The sequence below is a fragment of the Xiphophorus couchianus genome, chromosome 11 (genome assembly GCF_001444195.1).
Source record: "Xiphophorus couchianus chromosome 11, X_couchianus-1.0, whole genome shotgun sequence".
Taxonomy (NCBI): Eukaryota; Metazoa; Chordata; class Actinopteri; order Cyprinodontiformes; family Poeciliidae; genus Xiphophorus; species Xiphophorus couchianus.
Window position 1 is genome coordinate 6,685,975 of NC_040238.1, and position 19,047 is coordinate 6,705,021.

The 19,047-nt window shown below is 40.0% G+C and overlaps 1 protein-coding gene across 4 annotated transcripts in view; it reads left to right on the forward strand.

Annotated features, from left to right (window-relative positions):
- The first annotated feature begins 1,781 nt into the window (after window positions 1-1,781).
- hace1 (HECT domain and ankyrin repeat containing E3 ubiquitin protein ligase 1) overlaps window positions 1,782-19,047 on the forward strand; it is a 46,051-nt gene continuing 28,785 nt past the window's right edge. For 3 of the 4 annotated variants that reach the window (XR_003597252.1, XM_028031192.1, XM_028031194.1), the window contains exons 1-13: window positions 1,782-2,078; window positions 6,104-6,158; window positions 6,314-6,403; window positions 7,683-7,787; window positions 8,075-8,150; window positions 8,272-8,403; window positions 8,876-8,935; window positions 9,119-9,201; window positions 10,513-10,609; window positions 10,702-10,803; window positions 11,367-11,473; window positions 12,194-12,344; window positions 13,717-13,994. Coding sequence is in view for 3 of the 4 variants with exons in the window: in XM_028031192.1 (XP_027886993.1) it covers window positions 1,988-2,078; window positions 6,104-6,158; window positions 6,314-6,403; window positions 7,683-7,787; window positions 8,075-8,150; window positions 8,272-8,403; window positions 8,876-8,935; window positions 9,119-9,201; window positions 10,513-10,609; window positions 10,702-10,803; window positions 11,367-11,473; window positions 12,194-12,344; window positions 13,717-13,994 (1,427 nt within the window). In the remaining variant the exon portion in view is untranslated. The remainder of the gene's footprint in view (window positions 2,079-6,103; window positions 6,159-6,313; window positions 6,404-7,682; window positions 7,788-8,074; window positions 8,151-8,271; window positions 8,404-8,875; window positions 8,936-9,118; window positions 9,202-10,512; window positions 10,610-10,701; window positions 10,804-11,366; window positions 11,474-12,193; window positions 12,345-13,716; window positions 13,995-19,047) is intronic. The other variant, XM_028031193.1, reaches the window with a different exon arrangement.

A 19,047-nucleotide genomic window follows, 5' to 3' on the forward strand; every position in this document is an offset into this window, starting at 1 on the left:
GGAACCTTACTTGTCTTTGACTATGCAGCCATGTACATTAACAAATCTATATGCTATTTGTCCTTACAACTTTCTATCAGAACCAGCATTAATAGGAGTCTAAGCTATAGCTTGTCTGTTGGATCAGAACAAATACCACGTTTACTCCCATCATGCATCCATGAGCAATGACCGCCCTTGATCATAGTACCAGCTGACCTCTGTTCTGTTTTTGGAAAACCCTTAGTAAATACAAACTGACCTCTGCAGACTAGGAACATCCCCACAAGAGCTGGAGTTTTGCAGATGCTTAGAACCAATGATCTATCCATTACAATCTGACTCTTGAAAAGGTCTAAATACTTGTTGTTGATCAATAAATGACTTTAATTTATAGTTTCTTTTTGCCATCATAAATAGGAATTTCTTAATGAAATCAGTTTGGCTCGTTTTTATCTTTATATCTTTATATTTAAGTTTTGTATTTTCTCTTCCTTTTCTTCCCTCTTCACTAATATTATTTGAACTATGAATTTTACTAAATGTTCTTGCCAATATTTCAACTTTGTCTTCATCTTTTATCATATTTATATGATCTATTTTTAATATAGGATATTCAAACTTTCTTTATGCCATTCATTCATTTAATTATTTTCCAAATATGTTCCATTTTTGTTTGTTTCCCTATTGTGCTACAAACATTTCTCCAATATTCTCTTTTTGCATTCTTAACAGTTCTCCTTACCATTGCCTGCTTTCTTTTATAATCGGTTAAATTCTTATAAATTGGATTACGTTTTAGTACTTTAATGCTTTATTTCTTCATTTGTCCACCATGGTGCCATTTTCTTATTATGTTTACACCCTGCTATCTTTATAGAATTATCTGCTGCTTCCATTATTCCATTCCATTATTACAAATTTTTAAATTTACATCATTTATATCCATTCTCATAGCTACATACAAGCTCACTACTTCCTAAGAACAATGTTAAAGGTTTACTGGAAGGACATTGTTGTGATGACATACTAAATGCGAGAGTTGGAAAGCAAAGGATGTTCTTAAAAAGACAAAGATCCATATAAAAGACACTAATTTTCCAAGTCGAATTTCATTGGAGTCATGTTTGATGGATAGAGCATTTTTATAACAATTAATAAGGTGTGGTTTTAATGTAGGACTCAAATGCAGGAACAGCAGAAGCAGGGAGTTCATGATAAATGTTTAATATAAAACATTATGAACAAAAATCACAGAGGGTAGAAACAAAAAAGCCAACAAGGAGATCCACAGTACACGGGATTAGACAGGGCAGTTACAGGGTATAATGGTAGCAAGCAGTGAGACGAGGCTGAGAATGACGTACGTAAATACCTGAAGTTTGAATGCTGAACAAAAGACCTGGGCTGATGAGGTCATGGGTTGCAGGTGTGGGGAGAGAGAAAGAGGAAGTGACACGGGGTGAGGGACTAGGAAATGAATCCTAGTCAAAAAATAACTTGACATAAGAAACAAAGTGAAAACTAGAGTAACTAAGAAAAGAACTAGACACAAGAAATTAACATAAGTAGAATAACTAAGAAGAAAGGAACAGAAGTAAAATTAGAAACGATGTAGTAATAATTGAAAGAACTAAAGAGCACAAATAATAACAAAACGCAAAATGAACTCAAACAACACACAATCCTGACACATTTTCTTGAGTGTGCCTTGAAAATACATAAAACTGTCCCTTTAATGACCAGTTAGCCTCGAGCCGACCTTTTAGCTCTCTGACTTTAAGATTGCGTCACTCATACGTCATCACAACAGGAAGCATGAGAATCAGGGGAACAACGCAGGTTTACGGGCAGAATGAACCATTTAAACGCTCAGTAAATCAGCTTGTCTTTTAGAAAAACGGTTTATCTTCTGTCGGCGTCAATGGACGTGATTCATGAACAACACAACTCTATTAGCAGCCAATAGGTACGGCGAACTAGGCTCAGACGCATCGCCAGTTCACCTATGATGGAACGGGCGATGGAGCAGCTTAATGTACAGCTCAGCCGTCTGACCCGCTCCCTCCGCCGGGCCAGAACCGTGGAACTTCCAGAAGGTAACATGTTCTGTTCATTCTAACAGCATGGTGGGGCCTAGTTACATACAAATATCTGTTTATGATTCAGATCCCTGAATGGGTTCCTGTGCTGACTTATAAGTTACCATGCTTTAGCGATTAGCTGTTGAAACAGTGCAAAAGTGCTTTTGTTTTCATGGTTTGTACTCATAAGATGGACTCATTATTTTTTTTCCTTTGAGCTGTGTAAAAATGCTGTTGACTGGAAGACGAGTCCCTGCCAAGCTGAAGGAGGTTGGACAGATGTCTCATCCTCTTTTATAATTTTGACAGTTAACTTGGAGTACTACATGAAGTAGCAGTTAGAAAGAAGAACATAGCAGCTGGAATTTGAATTGGAAATGAAAAAGAACCATTTACAACATGGAAGGCAGGAAAGTCTTAATAAACTAAAGGACATCAGAACAAAGCTGGATGAGTTAGTAATATATAAAGCAGAGGATACTCTGAAATCATACACAGAAAATATTATGAAATAGGAAACAAAGACAGCACATTGTTAGCTTTTCAATAAAAAATGCACAATCAAACAAGCCCCAAAGCAATATCAATTAATTTAGCTGAATATTACAGACAGGAACAGTTATCAAGAGTAGAAAATCTAGAAGAATCCTTTACAAATTTTAAACTGGATATATGAACAAAATGAGTTTAACCACATCTATTAAAGAAAGTAAATTTAGAGAAACTATAAGAAAATTAGAAAATAAGTCATCAGGAACAGATTGATTTTCAGAAAATATTATAAAACATTAATAAATGATTTCTTAGCTATATTATGTAAACTTTAAAATTATGTATTAGCTTTGGGAAATCTGCCTGATGATTGGTCAGAAGCTATTATTAAAGTATTGTTTAGAGATGCAAAGGACTCAATAAAAAGTTATAGTTGTTGACCATAAGCCTTCTGTATGTTCACTATGAGATAGAAACTTCAATTTTAGCGACCAGAGTGCAGAATTATATAAAACAGTTAATTAAGCCGGATCAGATGGGATTTATAAATATAATGTATAAAATAGATAGATAGATAGATAGATAGATAGATAGATAACAACTTTATTCATCCCTTTGGAATTTACCCTCAGGGAAATTGTAGTTCAGTCTTCCACACAGAACCAACATATCAAACAATACATCAATACTTAAATGATGTGAGGAGAACTTTAAAGTTGAATGGCAAGAGAAGAACCATCGATGCTCCTTAGTTTAGACCAGTGGTTCCCAAAGTTTGGGGGCGCAGTGCCATTGCAGGGAGAGGGGGCGGGAACCGGTATGGATGAAAAACAAACCAAAAAAAAAACAGTTACACAAAAGTGTTTCACTGTAAAGATGGTTTGTAGTGTGTTTTGTTGCAACCTGAAGTGTGAAATAAACTTCAGTGGAGTTTGAAAACAAAATATCTTTATAGGTTTATGTCTGTTTGAACAATGTGTGTGTCCAGTTGATTTTTTTTTTCTTTTTTGGGGGGATTTTATTGTAATCCCAGAAGAAAATCTTTGGGAACCGCTGGTTTAGACGCTGAAAAGGTGTTCAACAGAGTAGACTGGAGGTTCTTAGAACACACTCTCATTGAAATGGACTTTGCTGGGAACTTTGTTAAAAGGTTCAATTTTCTTTATGAAAACAGTAGGTCAAAAATAAAAAAGTAACTGCTGTGACTTTTTTGAATTGTGAAGAGGAGTAAGACAAGGAGATTGAAGGTCACCTCTTCGCTTAGCTCTTTGGATCGAACCATTATTGGAGGCTATTTGACAAAGTTTACAGATTCCAGGAATAGCAGATAGAGAAGGAATAGTCCACAAAATGACTCCGTTTGCAGATGATGTACTGCATTTTATTAAACATTCACAGACATCTACGTATTCTAGTACTTATGTTTATATTTATATACATTTGCAGAGAATAAATTATAACAAATCTCAGGCACTTGGTATTACCCAGAGTACCTGGTGTATCAAAGAGTAATGGGAACTGGAGTTAAATATCTTGATAGATGATGAAGTATGAGACAGCCTGTGGAAAGACAGTCAAAGAGGGATTAACAGTCAAATATGGGAAATATTTTACTGGAAATTGAAAGTTAGGGTTTTTTTTACACCCCTCTTATCATTTCTAGTTTTGTAAAGGACCACTCAACTGCATGCTGCAGGAGAAAATGTAGGAAAGTATGAGACGATACACACATTCTGACATTGTCCAGTTATCCAAACACACTGGAGAATAACATTAATCTTCTATTGTTAAACTTAAACAATGAAACTGAACCACATCTATCCTCAAGCAATAAACTAACACTCACACAAAATAAATAAAATAAAAATTAAAGGATGTGAAAAACAGTTTAACTCCAAAAAGGTCAGGATGGATGACTTAACGTGGAAGAGGTGTAGACAATCACACGTATATACGCAGCTATGAAGAGGTGTAATTCTGAAGCGCTTTGGCACTGCTGGAGTAATTTGCCAATGGAAAGGATTCAGAGAGTACGTTCAGAGATCATATTGATCTGCTGGAACATGTTGATTATGGTTTATGGTCAAAAATATTTTAATGATCCCAAAGGGAAATTAAATGATGTTGTAACTCATATAATTTGAATTTTACAAAGAGTTATAATATATCCCTCAGTCGAGTCATGCCAGCTTTGTGAATGTGCTTTTATGAATAGAAAGCATCTCCATTCTGTAAATGTGCAATTTATATGAGCAAAGTTCCTGATAAATGTAGTGGGACGTTGGCCTGGTAAAATTGAAAATACGCCTCCACATTACCCCCTCACCGCAAAGGATGCTCTGCGGTGTCACTTTGTGTTGGTCTTTCACACTAAATTCCAATGAATTCTATTTATATATGTGGTTGTAAAGTGACAAAATATAAAAACGTCCAAGGGGTATAACATTTTTGAAAGCCACAGTACATAATAACACAAGAATTAATCACATCTCACAGAATTGTGTCAATCATTTCAAAACTCAATTATCCAAGTTTAATAAACAATGGTACCTGAGTTTCCTGTACTTGAACAGACAAGAAGTGGCAGCCAAGGTGTTCATCAGTGTTTCTGGAAACTTTTAAATGTAATTATTTCAATTTTCGGCCTAAGCAATTTATACACTCATTTTTTTAATACCAGGTACTGAATACGTGAAAGTATCTTTTATTAAATCTTCTATCAACATTTTCTTTCTTTTGGAGAATTATGCTGGTGGCATTTATTTGTTACTTAATTTGGAGCTTTGGTTGAGGAATTCAGGTATTTATAAAACTTTGACAGAACTACAAACCACTTGACTCAGAAACTTTAAGTGTTGAAAAGAATTTGTGTAAGGTAATCCAAATGTTCTGGTTACATTATCTGCTATCTGGTACTTCAGCATGGTCAAAGGTATTTTTAAGATGGCTTTGCTTGAAAACTTCAATTTTAATAGTTTTCTCAAACCTATAGTCATCAGTAACTGTTAATTAGAAGCTTCCTTTATACTGTAAGATTGTGGTAAAGTAAGGTGACAGGTCGCCACGTCCAGAGAACACACACTCATACCAACTTTAGAGAGACCAGGTAAGCTAGCAGTCATGTTTTTTGGACTGTGGGAGGAAGCTTGAGTACCCAGAGAAAATCCGCTTAGTCAAGGGTAAAAACTGTAAACTCCATGCAGAAAGACCCTGGCTGGACTTGAACCAGCACTTAAGACCCTGGTGCTGCTCGGCAGCAGTGCTACCAACTGTTCCACCAGGAGGTCCTAGCTTGTTTGTCCTATCAAGTAACTCAAACCAAAACTATTAAACAAAGTAAGTTATGTTTCATAATTCATGTTGGTCTTAAATTTAAAGCATAATGTTCGTAACATGTCTTAATTGAACTTATTGAATCTTTGCCCTATTGCAATATTCTTAGCACAGATACTAAACATGCCACTTGTCTGGCATTAGCTTACTTAAATGAGATTTTTCTCTATTTAAATGTTTAATGTTGTCTTTGTTCCCTTCATTTGTCTCTGCAGACAATGAGACGGCAGTCTACACACTCATGCCTATGGTCATGGCTGACCAGCACAGGTGAGAGTCCCATCTATGTGCTCCTGTAAAATTTCTTTAGAAAGCATGAGTTGAAACATGATTCACCAATGTAGTAAAGTTATGATTTTATAGCTTTTTGTTCCATAGAAAATGTATTTTTTCTGTCTTATTACTTTTGCTTCGTTTTCTGAAAGGTCTGTGTCAGAATTGCTCCTCAACTCCAAGTTTGATGTGAACTACGCCTTTGGACGAGTAAAGAGAAGCTTGCTACACATTGCTGCCAAGTAAGATGCTGTATGGCGATGTTTCTGCTCCTCTCTCTAGTGTGATGTGTTGCCGGTTTGATTCTCCGTCTACTGATTGTAGTGTAAAGCTTTTTTGGAATCCTCTGACTTGATAAGCCATTTACTATCAAGTCAAGGAACAAGGTTACTTTAAAAAAAAAAAGTAAGATAGCCAATAGTTTAAACAGTGTAAACACTGAGAAAAAAGTTATTTTTTTCCCTCTGTTGACTTGTAAGTTTCACTTCTATCCATAAAAGGACATACAAACAATCAAATCCACATCAAATATTTTTGATCTTGGGTTGTTGTCTGTTTGGAGGACCCAACAATATCATTCCCATATTGATTCTGCCCCATATATGGCCCTTTGCAGCAGTTGCTTTTGTCCCTCTTGTTATCCTTCATCCATTGATGTTTGGTAATTTATCAGTTTTTACTGCAATACCCTTTGTGGCTGTTCTCCTGCCCAGAGAGCTGATAACTTATTGGGTTTGAAAACATTTTCCCATCTCAGACACAGTCCAACATGTAAGCTTTGTTTCTACTGCAGAGTTAATTTGACATAGTTTTTTAAGTTCATTATTCCCATAAGTCTGATAAAACAGATATTTTCAAACTCCGAAGTCCTAAAAAAAAATAATTACAGATGCATGAAAATCATTGCATATTCTTAATCATCCAGTTCTTCAATACTTATGGCTGGATTACTTTTGCAGAGAAGAGTTTGTTTAGATGATCTTAATATAACTGTCATTATTCTTTAATTTTCCATTAACTTCTCCAAAAAACAAGGACCAATTTCACCTCTTCTCACCTATTATTTACTTTTTTTTATGATTATCATTTATGAAGCAGATGACTTTACCAATGATCTTAATGCTAATAAATGACGTCAATAACAAAACTGTCAGGTAAAAAGTAGCAGGTGTGTTTTCAGAACGGCGACAATGACAAAGAGAAGCTATTTATTTCAACACAGTTTTGGATCCATCTTCTGGAATAAAAAGTCTGAACTCTGAAATCTCTATTTATAAGTCTCAGAAACATTTTGGGTGTTGACGGTACTTGCTGAGGTGAACCTTCAGCCACATGTGAGCTGCTCCTATGCAGCTAAAGCTGAAGTTTAAAGACATCATCTCTATAGGCGGCTCCCAGCTGCACTCTGTTGTGATTTTAGCCTTGGTTCCTGGTACGGTCATATCACATGAGAATTTTGACTCTTCTTTTTTAAACAGTTGTCTTCTCAGTTTAGTAACAAACTTTTGTGTTCTTGTGCAGCTGTGGGTCAGTGGAGTGTCTGGTTCTGCTGCTGAAGAGAGGAGCCAATCCAAACTATCAGGACATCTCTGGCTGCACCCCTCTGCACCTAGCTGCTAGGAATGGGTAAAACATGACTAACCGCTGCCATCTTTTCTTCCTTCTATTAAATGTAATTACATTTGATTTAATCAGTTAAATTCTGAATTTAATTACGTTCAGAATTTAAATTGTTGAAGCAATTTCCCTTAGAGGAGAACAAAGATTGTGTTTTTTCTGACAGCTCTGCTTTATAGGTTTGTGTTAGACATGATGCTCAGGAGAACGGACCATGTTTAGACTCTCAGGCCTGAGTCATTATATGTGCATTAAGACTGAAGTGTAACCAACCATCTCCTCCACTATTTCCTCAGACAGAAGAAGTGCATGGGCAAATTATTGGAATATAATGCTGATGTCAATATCTGCAACAATGAGGGCCTGACTGCTGTGAGTAGTTTACAGTTAATGATGTTTGACTCTGTTAGCATAAAATTGCCTTTTCCAAACAAATTGCTGCTGTATTTTCTCCTTGTTAGAATGAAAGTGTTGATGTGATCCTCTGCTGCAGATCCACTGGTTGGCAGTTAATGGCAGAACAGAGCTTCTGCATGATCTGGTCCAGCATGTGTCTAATGTGGATGTGGAGGATGCCATGGGACAAACTGCGTTACATGTAGCATGTCAGAATGGACACAAAACAGTAAGCCAATTAAGAAATGTCTTATAAATAGGTGAAATAGGGACAATAATAGAAATACCCAGAGAATGTCTACTCTCTGGGTATCTGGTAAAGAAAGGGGCTAGTGACTACAGTCAGATGATAGGCATGTTAGAAACTCAGTTCAGGCTGAAAACAGTCTACAGTGCAGAAGTAATGATGAGGCATTTCTGCAAAAATTGGGAGTGGTCACCTCTGCTTCTAACATAAATCATAATTTGTAACAGCAGGAGGGTTAGAAAAATATTTATTACCTTTTTAATATTTCTGATTTTTCTTCTCGGATTAAAAAGAAATTTCAGGTCAAAACTTTACAAATACCAGAGATCGTAAAGCAGCCTCAAATTTTATAGTGCAATATTTATCACTGTTTAGTGATCAGTTTTCATGTACATTGGGGAATGACCATCTAAATCTTATCAGATTGATTGGCAGCAACACTTATCTTTTTAAGGTCTTTCCTTGTGAGCTCCCTCCACCTGGATTCTTCAGAGCAGCACAGTGTCTCAACCAGGTGGATGGCTTGTTATCATTTCCTCTTCACAGATGAACAACTGGAGCAGAGCTGCATGGGAAAGATGCAGGATGGCATAAAAGTTCTAAGTTTAAGTTCTAAAAACTGATGAGTAATCAGTTTCAGGGCCTCTTCTTTCAATGTCCTGATAATGTGACATGAAAAGGAGCTGTATGTTCACAGACGGTGTTGTGTCTTCTGGACAGTGGAGCTGACATCAACCGACCAAATGTCTCTGGAGCCACACCTCTGTACTTTGCTTGCAGGTAACGAAAAACCACATGACACACGGGTCCTCAGGACTGACCTGGTTTAGTGTGAAATCAAAATGTGTTGTAAATCAGATTAATTCAGATTCTTCAAAGAGTTATTGAAGATTGTCATGGCTGTCGGCAGGAAAGAGCTCCTGTAGCAGTCTGTATTACAGTGACTCTGAAGAAGCCTCTGACTGAAGATGCTCTGTTTACCCAAGACAAGAAGATAATGGTCAGGGATGTTCATAATTTTCTTGATTTTATGAAGACTCTTTGATTGTCTCATCTTCTCCAGAGGTTCCACAGTCGTCCCCAGAACAGAACCAGAACAGAACCAGCCTTCTTAATCAGGTTGCTGAGCCTTTTTATGTCCCTGGTTCTGATGCTGCTGCCCCAACAGATGAAGAGATAACGATCTCAACAACAGACTGATAGAAGATCTGCAGCATCTTGCTGCAAACCTTGAAGGATCTTAGCTTCCTCAAGTAGCTGACCACCTGGTTAGACACACAGTCCTTCAGGGTTAGGGTCAGCCAGACTCAGTCACAGATCCAGGTGATTGTTCAGAACTCCGCCTGTGTCTCCTGGAGTTTCTCACAGAGAAGATCAGGCTGAATTGTGTTAAATGCTGTGGAGAAATCAAAGAACATGATCCTCACAGTGCTGCCCGCTTTGACCAGGTGACAGTGGGTTTGTTGTGTATGATGGCATCATCAACTCCAGATCCATGGCGATAAGCAACCTGCAGGGGGTCTTGATATGTCTTTGTCTGCTTAGCCAGATGGGCCAGCAGGAGTTTCTTCTTTACCTTCATGATGTTGGTTGTCAGGGCAACAGGTTTATAGTCATTGGTGACTGATGAGTGAGTTTTCTTTGGTACCGGAACCAGGAAGAACATCTTCCATAACAGTGGAACCTTGTCTTGAGTCAGGCTAAAGTTGAAGAGATCCTGCAGAATCCCAAAGAGCTGCTCTGCAGCTTCAGGCCTTTAGGACTCTGGGGCTGACACCATCTGGGCCTGCAGCCTTGTTCAGGTTCAGTCTCTTCAGCTGCCTCTTCTCTAGAAGTTAAGTAATAGCTTAACTTCTAGATGCAGAAATGTGGGAGGGGGAGGCAAAGGGAGCAGCAGCATGTCCTGGTTTGGTGTGTAAATCACAGCCACAGCTGGTGCAGGACGCGCTTTGCTGCAAGCCTCTCCCCGTTTTCCTCCACACTTTTCTGTTTCTACTCCAAAACATCTTTGACAATTCAAAATGTTGAGCCTAGATTGAGCCAGCTTTTCTTATTACAGTGGGTTAAAGCTTGTGTTGTGTTGTTCCTCAGCCATGGACAGAGGGACACTGCGCAGATCCTGCTCTCTCGTGGTGCCAAATACCTTGCTGACAAAAATGGAATCACTCCATTGGATCTCTGTGTGCAGGTGGCTAGTTCAGCTCCATTTACTGTAGCAGAACATGTTTTACCTTTTCATTTCATTTGCTGCTGTTTTTGACCCAGCTGTGTTATTTTCAGGGTGGATATGGGGAGACCTGTGAGATTCTCATCCAGCACCATGCTAGATTGTTCCAGATGCTAATCCAGATGACACAGAATGAGGATGTTAAAGAGAATATGGTAATAACATTTTATGTACATAACTGGAACTTCATTCTCTATAAAATGCTTCCAAAGTGCTGGACTTAAAGATTTGTTTATTGTGTTTGTTAATCAGAATCACCTTCAGTTCCACTTTGCACCTAATGAAAATTCTTCATAGTTGTTTAAAGTACTTTTATCACAAAAGAAAAAAAAAGTCAATTTGTTCCAATTTCTGATGATAAAATATGAAAATCTAACTTATTTTGACACACAAAATAGTTTTTTTGTAACCAAAGAGCTTCTAACTAAAACAAGAATGACTAAACACATTCTTCTTGTTTTCAACATTTAGCTATTTCTGCTAAATGTTGAAGTAATAGCTTAACATTTGATGTATCTTTGTAGAAAGCTTTTTTTTAAGTCTATCAATTCTCCTTTTGACCTTTTTTTTGCCTTAACACACAAGCCTTGCTGTCGTGGTCAAATAAAAGCCAGTTGAGGTTTAAGGAAGACCAAGACACAGAAACCTTCCTTTATTAACATAAAGTAGTCGCGAACAGAGTATGAACTATAAGTAATATTTTTGCATTGTTTTGTAGCTCAGGCAGGTTTTGGAGCATGTGTCTCAGCAGAGTGACAGTCACTATCAGAAGGTTTTGACCAGTCTTGCAGAAGTGGCGACCACTAATGGACACAAACTTCTCAGGTGAAGTTACAGATTTGCAGCATTTGATTTGAAAAGGTTTACTTTTGGTTTGTTTCTGATATATTGCATGCACTGTGGCTTATAAAGGTATTCACACCCCTGGAACCTTTTCTACAATTTCATACTTCGATGTATTTTATTGGAATTTTAAGTGACAGAAAAGTATGCTTGGTTTTACGAATAATTTTGAAAAGTATGGCAGCATGCCCTACTACAAGCCTACCAAGATGGCGCTGCATGTAAATATCTAGGCCAGGAGAAAAGAACATTAATCAGTGAAGCAGCTGGAATGCCCATGGTAACTCTGGAGGAGCTGCAGAGATCCACAGCTAAAGTTTTTAGTCTGTTTTAGTTTTGATATTGACAAATGCTTTTGAAATGCCAACTGTGGTTCTACAACATATTAACTAAGGAGGGCTGAACATATATGCATGCCAAACTTTTCAGAATTTTAATTATGAAAGATATCAAAGTGGTTTCTTTGTACCACTTTGTGTTGGTTTTGACATAGCTTAAGATGTAAAAGGTTTTATGCTGAAGATCAAACCTGAAGATTTATGCTGGTCTGTCTCTGTGGAGACCATAACAAAGATGTAAATAAAGTCATGGTGAAAGTACATGTACCCTCACCATGTACCTTGCTCTAAGGCTGAATGTTTTCATGTATTTTTATGGTTGTACATGTTGATTTGAAACAACTGTGTTTTGTCCTTCTGTCAGTCTGTCCAGTAGTTATGAAGCTCAGATGAAAAGTCTTCTGAGAATAGTTCGTATTTTCTGCCACGTGTTCCGCCTCGGCCCTTCTTCTCCCAACAATGGCAACGATATGGGCTACAATGGGAACAAGACGCCTCGGAGCCAGGTCTTTAAGGTTAGTATGAGGTGCAGATCTAATATAGAATGATCAGTTTGACACACTGACAATTCATTTCCATTTGCACCTCACCTTGAGGCACTTTACACAATGCATGCCGGTTCAATTCTCGCTCAGTCCCTCTCATGGTGGTGGTGATCAGAGGGCCTGGTGTCTTGATGTTGCAGCCTTGTTTCTGTCAGACTGCCCCAGGGCAGCTGGGGCTACAGCGTAACTCACCACCATCAGTGTCTGAATGTGTGTGAATGGGGGAATAAGGTGGTTGAGGAATATAAATACCTCAATGTTCATCTGGAAAACAGACTGGACTGTAGCTAAGATCCTTCAAGGTTTGCAGCAAGATGCTGCAGATTTTCTATCAGTCTGTTGTTGAGAGGATCATCTCTTCATCTGTCATCTGTTGGGGCAGCAGCATCAGAACCAGGGACATAAAAAGGCTCAGCAACCTGATGAAGAAGGCTGGTTCTGTTCTGGTTCTGTTCTGGGGACAACTGTGGAACCTCTGGACATGATGAGGCAAACAAAAGAGTCTTCATAAAATCAAGAAGATTATGGACTGTCTTGATTTTTGCACCACCCTGCTTTTCATTAGATTATCTTGAGAAAACAGAACATCTTCAGTCAGAGGCTTCTTCAGATTCACTGTAATTCAGACTGCTACAGGAGATCTTTCATGCTGACATCCATCACTGTCTACAATAACTCGTTTAAGACTTTTAATTAATATGAGTTATAACAACATTTAATTTCCCTTTGGGATCAATAATTATTTTTGAATTGAATTTGAATGATTGAGTTAAGACTGCAACTAGCTATTGTTTTAGTAATTGATTAATCTATTGATTATTCTAACAATCAATTATTCTGATTGAAAAATTTGGAACATTCTGCAACTATTTTGTTAAATCACTGAAGCTTTTTTAATACAACACTAGAAATGCTTAAGAAGTTCCAATAAACAAACAAATCAATTCCTCATTTAAATACAATAAACTTTTTTTTGTGCTTAAAATGCAGTAACAACATTCCTTCAGAGAACTCTTGAATGTTTGTAGTAAAGGATGCACCGACAGCTAAAAAAATCTTCCAAACATCAATGTGTGAAAATCAATCAATACAGTGTAAGGCTGGTCTGGTGGTTGTTTTTATCGGGTCGGCTGCGTCGAGATCTGTGGCCTCCATGTACAGGGCCCCACTCTAAACTCTGAGCCATGCAGTGATCCAGTTTTCTGTATATTATGTTTAACTCATGAACTATGTGTTTTTTATAATGTGAAGCAAATGTTCCAAGAAGCCTCTGTCTTTTATTGCCTGAGTGGATGAAGTAGCTTTTGATCTTCCATCCCTCTCTCTCTCTGTGTCTCTGCAGCCGTTGGAGCTGCTATGGCATTCTCTTGATGAGTGGCTGATGCTCATCTCTACAGAGCTGGAAAGATCCACGAAGAACCCATCTTTGTCTTCTTCCAGCAGTGAGATAGCGTCCCTCCTGCTCAAGCAGCGGGAGTCAGACCCCTCCAGGACCACGCTCTCCTTGCTGGAGGGAGAAGCGTATGTTGACGGGGAGGATGTGATCTCCATGACAGCCAACCGGCTCAGTGCCGTTATTCAGGCCTTCTACATGAGCTGCTCGTGTCAGATGCCACAGGGGTTAGTGCTCAGCATCCTGGTTCACCTGACAGAGCAGAATCGCCCACTTCTTCCTGTCTTTGCACCACCCTTATCTTAGAAAATCCCATTGTTTGAATCTGAAAACCAATCGGCAAAGTGATATTGTTTGGAATAAATAGGAACTTATTCCATTTCTAAATGGCAATAAATTCAGTTAAATGATAAAGAGCCATGAAAGGGAATATTGATCCATTCTCCAGGCTAAGTTCTTAATGTATGAGGTTGAATAAGAGTCAGTGAGTTGAATTCATGAATTCCATCTATTAATACCAAAGTACAACTGGTCCATAGTTCATGCTCTCCTGAAGAGCTAGCAGAACAAAATGGCATCAACCAACAATATGCAGTTCTGCTTGTTAGCCTCTATCTAAGCTACGCCCTAAAGAGGGCGTTCCCTGAAACACCCTCAAATCTTAGCTTTGAGGGTGTTTCCTAACATGTCACTTCCTTTAGCTTTAACTTTGCAACTAGCTACAAGAGGTAGAAGAAAAACACAGAATTAGTTATTCTCAATAGTATGAAATAAGTTAACCACCATAATTATCCTGGCTTTGATACAAACATTGTTGTACTAAAATACTTGGCAAATGTTCCCATTATTATTATTATATTTCATGTGATGTGCATTTAATCCAGAACAGTGTGCTCCCCTGTGCTGTATCCTTAGCAACATGTCCTCTGTCGTGATCCAACATCATGTTCAGTTTTTACTTGAGACATTTTCTTCTTCTTCTTCTTCTTCTTCTTCTTCGTGTGAGAGGAGGGTGAGTGGAGAGCGGAAGAAGAGTGAGAGAGAGAGCGAGTGTTTACTTTTCTATCTTTGTTTTGTCTTACTGTTTTTTCACTGGGTGTTCATATTACTTGTTTAATTGTTACTTTGTGTTTTAGTTTAGTCACGCTTTCAGGGGTTTTGTGGGTTTGGGGGTGGCCGTCAGGCCGGCGTCTTCGGACGCCATGGTGGTTGGTGATGGGAATGTTTTGTCCTCCACGCTGACACGGAAGAACGGCGTCAAGGTGGGTGCCGGTTCTCCGTGCAGCGTGGAGGAAGTTTGTTTGGCGGTGTGTAAAGACATTGGGTATGGGGCTATTAAATCGGCGGCTAGGATGAACGGGGCGGTTGTTTTGTTTGTTGAAAAGGTGGAACAGGCTCAGCACTTGGTGGAGGTGGGCGTTTCTGTTAATGGCTTGTTTTTGCACGTTTCACCTTTAACTTTACCGGCGACTAAAATTACACTTTCAAACGTTCCTCCGTTCATTAGTGACGAGTTTTTAATTAAAGAACTGTCACGACACGGAAAAGTGGTGTCGCCGATTCGAAAGGTTTTATCTGGTTGTAAGTCACCTCTGCTTAAACATGTTGTGTCGCACAGACGTCAGTGTTTTATGTTATTGAATAGGAGGGATGAGGAGCTAGATTTAAGGTTCCATGTTAAGGTTGATGGATTTGATTACATGTTGTTTGCTACTTCGTCACATATGAAGTGCTTTGGGTGCGGTCAGGAAGGCCACATTGTAAAAATGTGTCCAGGCAGAGCCGAGCCGGCTCAGCCGGCTTCAGCAGAGCGGGAAAGAGAGCCACTGGGTGAGGCTACGACGGCGGAGGATTCCGCTACTGACGCGGGTGGACCCGCGTTAGCAGAGGGGGAGCCCACTGCTGACGCGGAAGTACCTGCGGTGGTGGTAAGAGAGGATGTTGACAGCATTGTTGGGAATGATAGCACGGTAGAAATGAGTGTGTGTGAGAACATTAATGAGAGCAGTGTGTTGAGTGGTGACGGTGAGAATGGTGAGAAAGGTGAAGGAGTACAGAAAGATAGTGAGCAGAGAGAGCAGGAAAGGGTGAGGGGTGAGAAGGAACAGTTAGCGGGTGGAGCTCAGGGTGAACAGAGAGAAATGCAGGTAGATGAACAGGATGAAGGAAAAGGTAGTGTAGAGAGGGTGGAGGGAGATGTAGTGGAGAAAGAGAAAGGACTGACAGATGATGAGAGAGAGGTGGAAGCTTCTGCCCCAATAAAAAGAAGGAGCAAAAGAAAGAACGTGGTGGCTGCTGCACAAGCTAGCAAACAGGCCTGCAAGCTACCTGCAGACAAAAAAGACGGGTCAGATAGCAGTGATGCTGAAAGCTGATTTTCAGACACCAGCGATGTATCGGTTACTCAGTCAAGTACCAAAGAACCGAGATACCCTGTTGAGGCTTTTCGCATCTTTTTACGCCAAACGAAAGGCTTGAAAGGTGTTAAACTCGAGAGTTATTTTCCAAATCTGAGAATGTTTTATTTTTCTGCCCGATATCACATAAGGAACAGAGAGTTGTCCGGTTTTGCGGATACAGAAGTGTTTAGACTGAAAAAAATAATGTCTAAGGTCAGAAAACAATTCTGAGCATTATGATGTATGACAGGATTTCATTTTTTCCCTTAGTTTGTTGTGTGTTTTTTTTAACCCCCTACCCAGTATGGATTCTTTTAAAGTGGCATCTTTAAATCTTAATGGGGCGAGGGAGGCGGGAAAACGGGCATTAATTTATCAAATGATGAACCAGAAAAAGATTGACATCATTTATTTGCAAGAAACACATAGTGATTGTAATACTGAAACGGACTGGGGTAGAGAGTGGAGAGGAGAGGTGGTGTTGAGCCACGGCACCTCACAGAGTGCGGGAGTAGGCTTCCTCTTCTCCAAAGCTTTCACCCCGAATTCCATGGACATTGAACACGTTGTTCAGGGGAGGTGTCTTTTAGTTAGAGCTTGTTTTGATCATTTTAGCCTGGTTTTTATTAATGTTTATGCTCCCATTGTCAATACAGAGAAAAGGCGTTTTTTTGAGAAAATTGGGGAAAGGTTGGGAGATTGTGTGTCAGAGGATTATGTTTTTATAGGTGGGGATTTTAATTGCACTGAAAATGATGTTTTAGATCGAAACCATGCAGAGCCGCATCCGGCAGCCCAACACGTTTTGAGGCAGCTGGTCTCATCTCACGGCCTGGTGGATGTATGGAGAAGGATGCACGCAGGCTCCAGGCAGTACACATGGTCCCACATTAAAGATAACCGTATCGCTTTAGCTAGACTTGATCGTATTTATTGTTTTAAACATCATTTTAATGTGTTTAGAACATGTCAGATTGTGCCGGTGGCCTTCACAGATCATTCGTTGCTCCTAGGTGCTGTGTTTATTAGAAACATCTTACCTAGAAGCGCGTACTGGCATTTTAATTCGATTTTAACTCATGACTGTAGTTTTAAGGAAGTTTTATGTCATTTTTGGATTGGTTTTAGACAGAAAAAGTCTGATTTTACCTGTCTGAGACAATGGTGGGATTATGGGAAGGTCCAAATTAAGCTGCTGAGTCAACAACACACTGTTAATGCCACTCGAGACATCACCGGATCTATTAGAGATCTGGAGATGAATATTGTGGACTTAGAACGCCTTAGTGACTCCACTGGAAATCGAGAGTATATTGAAGCTCTTAAATCTAAAAGGCTAGTCTTAGCCAACCTGTTGGAGAATAAAGTCCAAGGCGCATTGGTCAGATCTCGGGTGCAGAACATCGCAGAGATGGATGCTCCCTCCAGCTTTTTCTTCGGCTTGGAGAGGAAGCACGGGCAGAGGAAGCAGATACATTCATTGATGTCGGACGCGGGGCAGCAACTGAGTGAGCCGGGACAGATCAGGAGGAGGGCGGTGGAGTTCTACAGTTCCCTATATCGTAGTGAGTACGAGGAAGATGAGGAATTGTATGAGGAGTTTTGTAGTGAACTGCCTCAGGTCTCTGAGGAGACTAACGCTGACCTGGAACGCCCTCTGGGGCTCCAGGAGCTCCACGCCGCTCTCCTTAGTATGCAGGGTCAGAGGTCCCCGGGCGTTGACGGGCTCACTGTAGAGTTCTACAAGGCCTACTGGGACCTTCTGGCCCAAGACTTGCTTGAGGTGTACACCAAAAGTCTGCAAACCGGCTCACTCCCCCTGTCGTGTCGCAGGGCGGTAATCACCCTGCTGCCCAAGAAGGGCAACTTGCAGGAAATAAAGAACTGGCGCCCCGTGTCCCTCCTCTGCACCGACTATAAAATCCTCTCCAAGGCCCTGGCCACCAGGTTAGGGAAAGCTATGGAGCAGGTCATCCACCGGGATCAGACTTATTGCGTCCCCAGCAGGTCCATGGTAGATAACATTTACCTAATTCGGGATGTTTTGGAGGTCTCTGGTTCATTGGGTTTACAGACTGGCTTGATTTCATTGGATCAAGAAAAGGCGTTTGACCGCGTTGAACACGGCTTCCTCTGGAAAACCATGGGGAGGTTTGGGTTCGGCGAGGGTCTGATCGCCATGATCCAGGTGCTGTACAGTGGCATTGAAGGTGTGTTGAAGGTCAACGGTAGCCTGTGTGCTCCTTTTAGGGTGCGTAGAGGCGTCCGACAGGGCTGTGCGCTGTCGGGGATGCTCTATGCACTCTCCTTGGAACCCCTCCTCCGGAAAATTCGCTCAAATGTTCATGGTTTGGTTTTACCTGGTTTTATAAACAATAGGGTTTTATCTGCTTATGCTGATGATGTTGTTGTTTTTATTAGAGACCAACAGGATATCAGTGTTTTAACCAAGATTACGGACCAGTTCTCTGTTTTATCTGCTGCGAGGGTGAACTAGGGCAAGAGTGAAGCCCTGGCTGTCGGTGAGTGGCCCACGGGGCTCCCGGTTCTCCCTCAAGGTCTGATATGGAAAAGAGATGGTTTTAAGTACCTTGGTGTATTTTTAGGCAGTAAAGAAATTGTAAAAAAGAACTGGGAAAACGCTGAACAAAAAATACAAAACAAACTGTCAAAGTGGAAGTGGTTGCACTCGCAGATGTCGTATCGAGGCAGAGTGCTTGTATTGAATAATCTTGTCGCTTCCCAGCTGTGGCATAAACTGGCGGTGTTGGACCCACCATCCGGCCTACTTATGAAGGTCCAGGCAGAGATGGTTAAGTTCTTCTGGAACGGTCTACACTGGGTGCCGCAATCTGTGTTGTTTTTACCGAGAGAGGAGGGG